Source organism: Artemia franciscana, chromosome 1 (assembly GCF_032884065.1).
Source record: "Artemia franciscana chromosome 1, ASM3288406v1, whole genome shotgun sequence".
NCBI lineage: Eukaryota > Metazoa > Arthropoda > Branchiopoda > Anostraca > Artemiidae > Artemia > Artemia franciscana.
Window position 1 is genome coordinate 26,936,794 of NC_088863.1, and position 12,250 is coordinate 26,949,043.

The following is a 12,250-nucleotide window of genomic DNA, read 5'->3' on the forward strand; positions in this document are numbered from 1 at the left end:
GTTCTCAGCCAAACTTGGTGGATTCTAAGAGATATGGGAGTCAGGATCTACTTCAACCTTTATGAGTAAAGAACCCTGACTTCTTGTCATTACATCTGCCTGAAAGGTCCACAGGTCTCAAATAAAATTGGTATGAAGCTAGAAGTGTCCTAACTCTGGGATTTTTTTTTCTGGGTGGCGTGGGCTACGGTTTGAATCGATTAAATCAAACTGGCTTGGGTCAACAAAACTTGACTCTAACATTATTATTACAGGCTTTGGAAAGCCCTTTTACCGAGAGTTTTTTGTTATGCTTTTTTAGTGGGGGGGGGGGATTCGATAAATTAAGTTAGAAGCCTCTTAGAATGAAGCAGAAAGCAATAGAGTATTATGGAAACATTGATCTGGTAAATGCTTCCAAGTCGGTAGAAGAGCTGGAAAATTTCGGTTATTTGAGAAATAATACCTTAAAAAAGTTAGAAAATAATAGAACGAAATCAAGAAACTGATTATTATACAACTAAAGATTGACAAAGTCAGTTCCATGTTCAAAGACTCCCTTAGTTCCCATGCGTACGACCGTGACTGAAAATACGTAGCTTAATATATTAGTCACAAGATGCCTTCAGAAGATTAAACCATGTTACTTGGAATAAAATCTTTGTGGGCTCTCCTTTTTCTTCCAGTCATAAATATTTTTTTTTCTAGTAAATGAGCTCTAAAAGATGTCATTTTTGCTCCTCGTCCTAAATGCATTTTTGGTTCTAAAAAAAAGAACAGATCATAAATAAAAATAGCCATACTAAATAAACCATAGCCATACTAATAAAAAGCCATACTAGACATATTCTCGCAATACCTTACGGTTCATTCAAACATTATGGAAGATTGTGAAGTCTTTAAGGTATAAATGATTTCACTTAAGAATTCCTTAGAGGACAAAGACTTTCAAATGCATTTTTTTTTAATATTACATTAGGAGATCTGACTTATGAAAGGAAAAAGCATTCTGTTGAAGGTTTTCCTGATTAAAATTTCCTAAAACTGCGATCCCAATCTTTCTTTAACTGGGGCCTTTTTCAAAATTTTGAGAGATGTTAACGAACCCCCTTTTCTGTCCGCCATATTTGATAAATCATACACAAAATAAAGAGTTTGGAAATATATTTTCAAACTAAAAAAATGAGAATATTTACATTTTTATTAATGTGAAGATTAAGCTTGTATATGCTCAGCAACCTCAGCAAGTGTTACAATTCTTTGTAAAATTTTCGTCATGATCAATCTTATGTCACCTTGAACATTTAACTTATTCCTACTTTTTAGAACCTAAAACTATCCATACCTTCAGAAATCCAATTTTAATTCTTCATACATAGAGAAAAAAGTATATATTAGGCTATTATATATTTAAAGTATTTAAAATACCTAAATAGCATCTAAGATATTCAAATGAGCAGATAATTATATATAGCCAAAATATCTGTTTGGATTGTATTCATTGTGTTATTCACTCTCTTCAAAAGCTTCCCCGTTATCTTCTTTTCTTTTGAAGGACTTAGCAAGATATAAGGAAGTACCCTATTTTCATCAAAAGTATAAAAAAAAATTGGTTTTCGGACAACTAACATAAGTATTATCTTACCAGTAATGCTTTAAGGCTTAAACAATAAAACAGTTTGAAATCTTATACGAATGAACAATTAAATATTGAACTTCAAATTAAACTGGTAAAAAACCTTTGGTTTTTACAGAAACTTTTGGTTTTCCTTTAGGTACAATGGGATTTCTGACCTGACTTTGGTTCTAGAAAAACCTAAGGTTTTTGGTTTTCGTCTGGCTTAAAAAACAATAACCTGATTACCTTAAGAAGGAACGCACATAATTATACTGCTTTGAACTAATGGAAATATATATAACTAAGGTAAATTTACACAAATGATATGTAACTGAGGTGAATATAAAAATGTTCCATGTGAACAAGCCTTTGAGCTTGTTCAAAGGCTTGAACAAGCCTTTGAACAAGGCTTGTTTGAGTTAATATTCTATTTGAGCAGATGATTAATCTTTAATATTTAACTTGAATTTATTTTCTATGAGCACAAAAGCTTATAAAACATTTTTTTTATCTCCCCCCCCCTGCCCTCTTTTACAACGCGATAAGAAAAAACTAAAAACAAAAAAAAAAGCATAAATGAAATACAAACCTTTTGCATTCCTTAACTGCCAATATAAATACAACAGAAATGAGAAAAATCCAATGCAGATGTGAGGCAAATACTTGGCCCATAGAACTCCTGCAGTCATTTCTAAATTGCTAGGTATATCTGAAGATTTGGCTTTTTCAATCACCTTTGAAACAGCAATTCTTTTAGGTGCTGGCTCTTCATCTTCATCTTCACTCGAACTTCCTTCTTTCCTTTGACCTATACTTGACGGAATTTGTTGCTTTGATTGCAGGAAAGATGGTAAATATGCCGAGAATCTAGCTCTTGCAGGAGTTGATAGTCTATAGATAGCTGGAGAATTGAACGTGTTGTTCAATTTAGTTGGCGGTGTTACATGATCACTAGATTGTTCTTCATAAAACCGACGAGAAGGGGTTGCCATAGGTGCAACTAATGGAGTAGAAGAATGTGCAGTCTTTCTTTCTGCTAGCTTCTCAGCTTGGGTTGGTATGTTATAAAATGTAGGGGTTTGTTTTGAAAAAGGTATTGACGGCCTTTCAGGTGGAGTGACTATAGGCTGATTATTAGCTCCGAAGAGTCGAGCTTTCAAATCAGCTACAAAGGCGCTTCTTTCACCATCAATGTTAGTTTGTGAAGAAGAAGTACTTGATGTATAAGTGCCTCGATTATACTGATGCAATGGATACTGGCTGGATGGTCTTGAATGAGATGCTGGCATTTCCCTGTCAGAATAAGAATAAGTGGGCTTCTCGAGCCTTGACATCCCAGAAGAAGCACCTTTGGCATTAGCTGAAACATCATTTGCACCACTCCTTGAGCTAAACAAAGAAGAGCTTCTTTCAGTACTGAATGGTTGTGTATCAAATATTCCTTGCCCAGATATAATAGGAGATGTATCAGGAGAAACATTTGCTGCTTTTGCTGATGTAGGGGCTAGATTTTGCTTGTCAAAGCTCCTTATATGAGCTTGAGATGGGAGAAATGGCTGTGATGTCCTTGAATAGCCACTAGTTAAAGCAGATTGTTGGGTATCTAATGCTGGTGGAGAATGGGGGATTATTGTAGGCTGTGAGGGAGGACTAATTACAGCCGTAGTAGCTTCAGTTTCGGAAGAATGAGATGGTTCATGCATTTGTTCATCAAAATATCTATTAATTGCAATAGTATTTTCCACTCTCTTTAGTTTCTTTGGAGGAAAGGAGGGAACATGAGAAACTCTTTTTTCACGAGCTCGAGCTGTTCTTCTAACTGGAATGTCTACAGGACTTGTGTCCACTTCATCATCAACATCCATAGAATGTTCAGAGTCACCGTTTTCTTCTTCTCTCACTGTTGAAGTGAAAATTTGTTTCCGAGATTCACTTCTAGATCTTGCTCTTGCGTGTTTGATCTTTTTAATGAGGATATCCCTGTTCTTAACTGTGATCTTGGGCTCTTCCCATCCCAATTCTTTGAAGCTTTGTGTAATATCGGCATCAGTGTAGTCAATGGGTAATGTTTCTTGAAGTTCTGGCTCAGGTGTCTGCGGCCTTTTTCTAGATCGGCCAGGAGAGCGAGTAGGGGACTTCCTGGGGTCTGCTTTTTGCTGCGTTGCAGAAGCTACAGATGGCTTATGTTTTTTTAAACGACTGATAAGAACGTTTCTTGTGCTATCATTTACTGGCACAACAGGTAAATTATACTCTTTTAACTTCTTAAATATTTCTTCATTTGATAATCTGTCGAAATCCTCCATTTTCTGCAAAAAGAAAAAAATAATATTACGAAATATGAATATTAATAACCTGTAACCTATGTCTAGTCCGTGCCATCACTACAAACAGTGCTGCAGGGTGACCTTGAGGAGTGGCATATCTCAAGTTAATTATAGCCTAATAAACTGGGTTCCGATTAATGGGTAATTCTTAGCCAAGTTAGATTTCATTCTTTGTGATGATGTTGATGATTATTTAATTTTGCAATATCTAATTAGAGTTGTTTTTTTTAAGTGTCCTAAGGAGGTTTCTACAGTGAGGCCTTGTATGATCTGGATCAAACAAGATGCAGCATGCCCGCCTTATCGCTAATAAGTTGTTGGCGGGGTTTGAGTTTTCAGAGTCTTCTAGGGTTCTCTAATGATACATATAAGTCCTCGTATGATTGTAGTTCATACAAAATATTTTAGAGGAAAGCATGTGTGGAGGTGTTGGAGCCAGCATCAAATGTGACATTTTTCAATAGGGGTACACTAAGTCACGAGTTTACAAAAATAAACCCAAGAATCAAAATAGATCATTTATATAACCTTGTCTTGCCACTTCAGGGTGATGCTAAGGGCTAAATAAATGCATTTTGTCAAGCAGGCAACCAAAACCTATTCTTCTGCTACAGTAAGGACTGAACCTACCACTCCACATTTCTATTCACTGTCCTCACTGGTACTTTCAGGTTCTAAACGACTGCTAGTAATACGCACAAAACTTTTATAACAGTAAATATCCGTCAATAAGATAGCTGTTGGGATTGTACACTTGTTTTTTTTTTTTTTTGTTTTTTTTTTTAGGGTGGGTAAGATGTCTTACTCCAAGAAGGGCTCAATTTTTTTCCTGGTTAGCTTGAAAATTACACAGTCTCAGTCCTCAGACCAAGGGAACCTCAACATAAACGTAAATATCAATTCCTTCAAAGCTGGTCCCAACAAAGGGTCTGAAAATGCCTGGAAGTTTTTCCATGCTACTTTGTATGAAGGGGGTGTTGATAGAAACTTAGGAAGGTCTCCCTCAACTGGAACTTCTAGTACCCTTATTAAGAACCAAAAGTGATTAACAGGCAACTAGCCTTTTTCCAGTAGCCTTTTCTGTGGCCCATCCTCCAATCCAAATTTTGAGACAGTCATGTTTTTTCTAAAACGCCATAAGCTATAATCTGTATGCTCAAGGGTCTGTTTCACCACCATTTCCCCAGGAAAATGACCCTAAAATTTGTAAATCACCCAGAGTTCACAGATAGGTTTTGGTAGAAAATAAAGTCAGGTTTCTCTTAGTCTTCCCATTAGCTAGGAGCTGTTATGGGTCGTTTGATAGACCAAGATTTAGACTACTCTAAATCTAAATGTTTATAAAATTCTCTCATTTTTGCTGAACATGGTGTTATTTAGCCTGTGGACACAGTTGCGGATACAATTATGAAATTCTGACCTATGAGAAGACACATTTTGGCCAATGAGTGGGTCCACCTTCTTAGGATAATTTTTATATGTATGTTTCATTGCCTGTACATACTGCATTTGCCGTGCATTTTTTTTTTCTCACTTCTGTTTGTTTTCCTTCATTTTCTGTTGATTGTAAGAAGGATTATTAATAAAATACAATAATATTTTGCTCATTCAGAGGAACACACAGCATAGGATTAAATAGGAAAACCTTTGGGGGGATGGGGTGAAGCCTCTCTTCTAAGTTCTATAAAACACAAACTAAAAAGTAGAAATCTTTGAAGACAGAGCTAAATAACGATTTTCTAAATTTCTCACTGCATCCCATGGGAAACTTTTAGCTCTTGATCGGCTCTAAAGAAAAAATTAAATCACATCTTTCCCTCCCCCCTCCCCTAATAGTAGGATGAAGTGGCTTAAATTGAAAAAATGACCTTCCCAAATTACATTTTCTTTCCCTTGTTACATAGTAGATATCTTGGATAAAGCAGTATGATTGTGCAGGTTCAGAAAGAATTTCTATCCCTAGGCTTAGATTTCTGGCGGGCACTTTCTTAGGCATGGCAATTTTGTTAGATGAACATCTACTACTTCAGATAATGAATAAGGGAAATTGGTCAGTTATGACGTGGGTGAATCCAGAAAAAAACGCCATTTAAGATTCATAATAGAAATGAAGCAGAAGAAAAGAAATGAATAAAATCATCTTGTATTCTACTTTGACATGTAGTTTGGTTGCCTTCCTTGCAAAAATATTGAGAATATTGAAGACAACCAAAAAACAAGTGGAACTAGCAGTGTATCTACTTCACTATGAAAGCTGATTTATCTTTTATTTAGCTTTCAAAACACTTTACACATTCAACTTGGACATAGTTGCTTACTTTGAATTACGTTTTTGGTATCATCCAAAGATTATGGGCAACTGATAAGAATGGAAACTGGCACCAGCCCCCCCCCCCAAAAAAAAAAAAACATCAACGTTATTTAGTATCTGGTGACACTAGGTTTTTTTTTATGCTCTCTTATTGCTTTTTTTTTGCCAGGAACTAAGGAACTAATTTTCCCAAGTAAACAAATTAAATTCATTATTTTTATTATTATACTTTTAAAAAATGGCAAGTATCACCAAACGCTAAATGGCATTGATAGTTGTTTTATTGGCACTAGTGCCAATTCCCAGTCTTAAAATTTACCCATACTCTTTGGTGTCATCTATAGTTCTTACAGAGCAGATTAGGTTTCAGACCTTTTGTTGCTGATCGGGTTGGTTTTGACAATGACTTCAAAAGTTTCAGCAGAACTGACCAGAAACTAAGCGGATCATTTATCTTTCGTAAGATTATGATCACTATGTAAGTTTCATCAAACAGTTCGTGGTAACGAACTGTAGTAAGGAGCAACCTGGCTCAATAGTAACCAAAAGTCTGAAAAACGGAATTTTGGTACCAATAGCTACATCAAAAGAATCGCATTTTAATGCTGATTTTAAATATATAGGTTTCATCAAGTTTAGTCTTACCCATCAAAAGTTACGAGCCTGAGAAAGTTTGCGTTATTTTAGAAAATAGGGGAAAACACCCCCTAAAAGTCATAGAATCTTGACGAAAATCACACCATCAGATTCAGCGTATCAGAGAACCCTACTGAAGAAGTTTCACGCTCCTATCTACAAAAATGTGGAATTTTATATTTTTTGCCAGAAGGCAGATCACGGATACGTGTTTATTTGTTTTTTTGTTTGTTTTTTTTTTTGTTTTTTTTTCCAGGGGTGATCGTATCGACCCAGTTGTCCTAGAATGTTGCGAGAGGGCTCATTCTAACGGAAATGAAAAGTTCTTGAGCCCTTTTTAAGTGACCAAAAAAATTGGAGGGCACCTAGGCCCCCTCCCACACTAATTATTTTCCCAAAGTCAACGGATCAAAATTCTGAGATAGCCATTTTATTCAACGTAGTCGAAAAACCTTATAACTAAGTCTTTGGGGACGACTTACTCCCCCACAGTCCCCGTGGTAGGGGTTACAAGTTCAAAACTTTGACCAGTGCTTGCATATAGTAATGGTTATTGGGAAGTGTACAGGCGTTTTCAGGAGGATTTTTTTGTTGGAGGCAGGGGTTGAGAAGAGGGGAATATGCTGGGGGAACTTTCCATCGAGGAATTTGTCATGGGGGAAGAAAATTTTCATGAAGGGAGCACAGGATTTACTAGCATTACTTAAAAAAAAACATGAAAAAGTTTTTTTCAGCTGGAAGTAAGCAGCTGCATTAAAACTTAAAACGAACAGAAATTATTACCCATATGAGGGGCTCACCTCCTCCTAATACCTCGCTCTTTACGCCAAAGTATTTTTAGTAATTTCAACTATTTATTCTGCGGCTCTTGTGATTCAGGGGTTATTCTTAATGAATTGGGACAAAATTTAAGCTTTAGTGTAAAGAGCGAGGAACTGACGAGGGGGCGAACCCCCTCATATATGTAATAAAAACATAAGAATACAAAAGTTTTTTACGTAAGCTAATTTATAAGTTACGTATATCTTTTACTAATAAAAAGATTCGTAAAAAATTAAAAGTTCTAGTTGCCTTTTTAATTAACCGAAAATCGGAGGGCAACTAGGCTTCCTCCCCCGCTCTTTTTTTCTCAAAACCATTCGATCAAAATTACGAGAAAGCCATTTAGCCAAAAAAAAATAAATATACAAATTTCGTTTTTAATTATTCCTCTGTGGAGAGCCAAAATCAAAACATGCATTGATTCAAAAACGTTCAGAAATTAAATAAAAAAAATAAGTTTTTTAAGTGAAAGTAAGGAGCGATATTAAAACTTAAAACGAGCAGAAATTACTCCGTATATGAAAGGGGCTTTTCCTTCTCAACGCCCCGCTCTTTACGCTAAAGTTTTTTGCTGTTTTAAAATGTAGAGTTAAGAGAAAGAGTCAGACTTTAACGTAAAGAGCGGGGCGTTAAGAAGGAAAAGCCCCTTTCATATACGGAGTAATTTCTGCTCGTTTTAAGTTTTAATATCGCTCCTTACTTTCATTTAAAAAACTTGTTTTTTTTTTATTTAATTACATATAGACCTTTAATTTAGTATAATTTCTTACAATTGCATTTCGAATAAAAAAAAAATCTTAATTTTCTATTTAATGAATGTGGTTGTCAATTGTAATCACACTGGATTTTTTTTTTTTTTTTTTTTTTGAAAGGCCTACTCAAAATCAGAAGCTTAGATTACAAACTTCTTTTTGTACAATGAAACTTTGTGTTGTAAGGCTATTAGTTAAGCTCATTCTCCAGCTTAATTTAAGCTGTTTGTCTCCATTTTCATTTCACAATTAATCTGATCTTAAAAACAGGTGAGAAGGGATCGTTTGGCAACGAGTGTGAAACTTTATGTATTTTTTGTTATATATTTTTTGCAAAGAGTTTTTTAATTATTTACAACCTGTCTATGATACATGTTCAAAGAAATCACAGTTTGTTTATTCAAGATGGGAGATAAATCATGGATTATAATGTCAATGAAGACATGTAAGCATGCAGGTTAAGGAGGTTGATGGGCTGGGTCCATGCAAAAAAGTGGTCAAAACAGTGAGTTGTGTTCAATATTTTGAAGCACTTCTCACTTAAGCATGCTAACTCAAGAAATAAAATTAAAGAATATAAATAAATTTGAATTAACAAGGTTTGAAGAATTGAGAAATAAATATGAATGAAAACGCACTTTAATTATTAGTCTTGAAGTATTGTTGGAATCTTTTTTTTGTATGATTGTTTGAGGTGTGTGGAGACATGTTGTGGAAATTTTTGATTATGATTTTTTTTTTATGGTAACTCTGAAGCAGTTTGGTAAGGAAAAACGTATGCATTTGTTTGTATTATTAAATTGGTTGTATTGTTAGTTCATCCTTATAACCACTCCTAAGAATTCGTTTTCTTATTCAGAACAATTTATTTTTGCAACATCAATGGCAGGCCAGTATTATTAGATACATTTTTTTTTTTAAGTCAAAAAGACTTTCAATACCTGGAGGGCTAAGATATTGATTTTACTAAAGTCTGCAAAATATAAACATTTTGATCAGACACCTGATTAAGAATTATTTTTCATGGAAACAGCTCAATTTCAAGCAGCAGACATTCATATAAGAAAATGATTCACAAAAAGTTTCCAGACTTCTTCAATACCTGAAGGGCTAAACATTTTCCCAAGGACCCCACATGAATAGCATGAAAATTTTGGCCCAAAAATTAAATTCAGCATTTCGGAATGTTTCATGTTTCTAAAATATATTACTAGTATTTTCTATATTGTAGAACTACAGAAGAATAACAACAGTCAGAATGACAAATTTACTGATATACTCATAAATAATATGTACATATAGTGAAGCAGAAAGGTGTTTTGAGAAAAATTGATCTTTTAGATGGATACATAACACAGGTGATCTTGAATAAAATAATAATTACCAAACAATAATAAAAAAATCAAAATGATCACATTGAAGTAGATATCTTGAAGTTCCAAAGAGAGCTGAAAATGAACTTGAACTCTTTTTTTTTACTTGCTTATATGAAAACTTATACAATCATATATTGCAAAAAGAAAGTTGAATCTTGCATTCAATTTTTAATAAAAAGACATCCATGTGCAGTGTTTGGCGGTAGCATTGCCAAATTAAAAAAAAAAATGCGGGTACAAAATCAGCAAAAACTAAAGCTAATACACCAGCAAAAAGTAAAAGAATGTACAACTTTCCTTTTGAACTATAGCTGTCTTTAGGAATCTGTAAAAGCATATTTATAAAAGGGTGTTTCCCAAGGAAAATTAAATACAAAATTTATTGAAAGTCAAGGTCTTATGTATTTGATGATAATTAATTGTTAAATTTAAATTTAAGTATTTGGAAATAGTAAACCACAGGAATATATTGTATTTTCTAGCCTTTTCCAAACTTTTTGACAACCTTTTTTCCAAGACCCAGCCTTAGAAGCCATAAGAGCGTCAATTTTGTATTCACATTTTGGGAATTCATTTCTCCTCAGAGCTCTCTTGGAGTGCGCATTTTGATTAGGTTAAACAGTTTGTAAGAAAGCTAGGTGTAATTCTTTGTTCCAATAGCCAGTTATTATCCAGTTTAATTATCCTTCTGAACAAGTTACATATTATGCCTACTGCCAAATATAGAAGCCTTGTTTTTGCAGGGACTCTAAAAATCCCACAGAAACCAGACCAGATGATCCAAAATAGGGCCCATAGGATAAATGTTAGCTGCCCTAGCTAAGTGGCTGGTATGCTGGGTTGGAAATCCTTTGCAAGGGGCATGGGTTTGATTCTTGGCATGGATAGTTATTTGGTTTGAGATGGGTGTCAGTGGCATGACTCTCTAAGCTAAGCCAGAGTCAACCCAGCTCTAAATTTTGTTTTATTTGCTGACTTTGCAATACTACTGCAGCTAAAGACAAGGTGTTGTGAAGTCTCAGGGACTAAAGAACAAAATCTACAATTTAGATCCAATCCCCTTTTTTCCAGTTGTATTCTTCTTTATTCATCTCTAAATTTGTTTCTGAAGTTTTCATTCTTGAGCAACTAGGATACAAGTGGGTGCTTATAGGCAACCTAAACTGTGACATTACCATTTCCTCGACACGTAAGGAAGTGCTTTTCCAGTGTCTACCCTAAGGATTTAAGGTACTAACAAAAATCTTCAGTTTTACATGTATCCACAGTAGTGGTTCTATCTCAAGTTTGGACCACTGTATCTCCTATCCTTCATAACAAACTTCAGCAGTACATGTTGACAAAGATGAGAGAGATTATGACCATTTACCTCTGTATTTTTATATTACAGTTACTTCTGACATATACTTGGACCAACCTTCACTGTTGCATAAGTGGTTCAAAAAACGTGATTGGTCAAGTGCAAACATGCCTCTTTACCTTGCTACACTTGGAGCTCTACTGTCCACCAAATGTGTCCCTTTCCATCTTCTTTGCAGAAACACATACCCCACTTTTGACAATGCTTGTGCTGATTTGAATTGCTATAATTGTGACATTATCTCATGTATAGAGCAAGCTGAAGATGTGGCTGTCCTGCTGATCTGTGTCAGGTGGAATACCCAAAAACCAATCTGGAAGTGTAATCCTATGCTGAAAAAAGTCAAGAGTAAGGCCAAATTCTGGTTAAGAATCTGGTCTGCCTGTGGTTGACCTTCTCAAAGTACTGTGTTTGATCTAAAACAAAAGACAAAACTCAAATATAAGTGCCATCTTCACACCATTTGTTACTCCAGTGAAACTTTTCTAAAAAGTAATAATGAGTAGCAAAATGGTAAATCCTGCCAAGTTTCCAGATACAGGTTCTAGCGATATTATACCTTGTCCATCTTGGATCAAGCAATATTCAAAAATATTTTTGAAAGTTAATTATACAGTGCATAAGCATTTCTCATGATTGCTCAAAAAAAATTGTTGTTGTGTTTATGTCAAGAGACATGTGATTCCAGTTGAAAAGTCAGCTATTGTTAAAGGTACTAAGAGTTTAAAATCAAAACCTTTGGATCTTGATGGGATTAGTGTTTTGAATCTTGTTCCTAATTTCTTTTGAACTGGTATCTCATCTCCAACTGTTTTTTTCAAATGTGTTTTGTAGTTTGTGTGTGCCTGATTTGTTCTTATGCAGTAGCATCATATCACTTCTAAAAAAGGAAAAGATCTGGTTTCTTGCAGTTCTTATGGGCCCATAATTGTAGCATGTACTCTTAGCAAGCTTTTTGAATACCTCCTACTACTGTATATCACTAAGCTTGCTCTAAATGATGATAATCAATTTGGTTTTAAGTCTGGGCTAGGCTGTCAGCATGCTCAACATGCTTTGACATCTTTGT

At 34.8% G+C, this 12,250-nt stretch overlaps 1 protein-coding gene across 2 annotated transcripts in view; it reads right to left on the reverse strand.

Moving 5' to 3' along the window:
* Window positions 1–12,250, reverse strand: part of LOC136027664 (muscle M-line assembly protein unc-89-like) — a 38,196-nt gene that overhangs the window by 18,095 nt on the left and 7,851 nt on the right. The window contains exons 1-2 of one of the 2 annotated variants that reach the window (XM_065705118.1): window positions 11,301–11,508; window positions 2,187–3,906 (exon numbers count right to left, since the gene is read on the reverse strand). In XM_065705118.1, the coding sequence (XP_065561190.1) occupies window positions 2,187–3,903 (1,717 nt within the window). In that variant the 5' untranslated portion in view covers window positions 3,904–3,906; window positions 11,301–11,508. Of the gene's footprint in view, window positions 1–2,186; window positions 3,907–11,300; window positions 11,509–12,250 lie in introns of those variants that run through there. The other variant, XM_065705110.1, reaches the window with a different exon arrangement.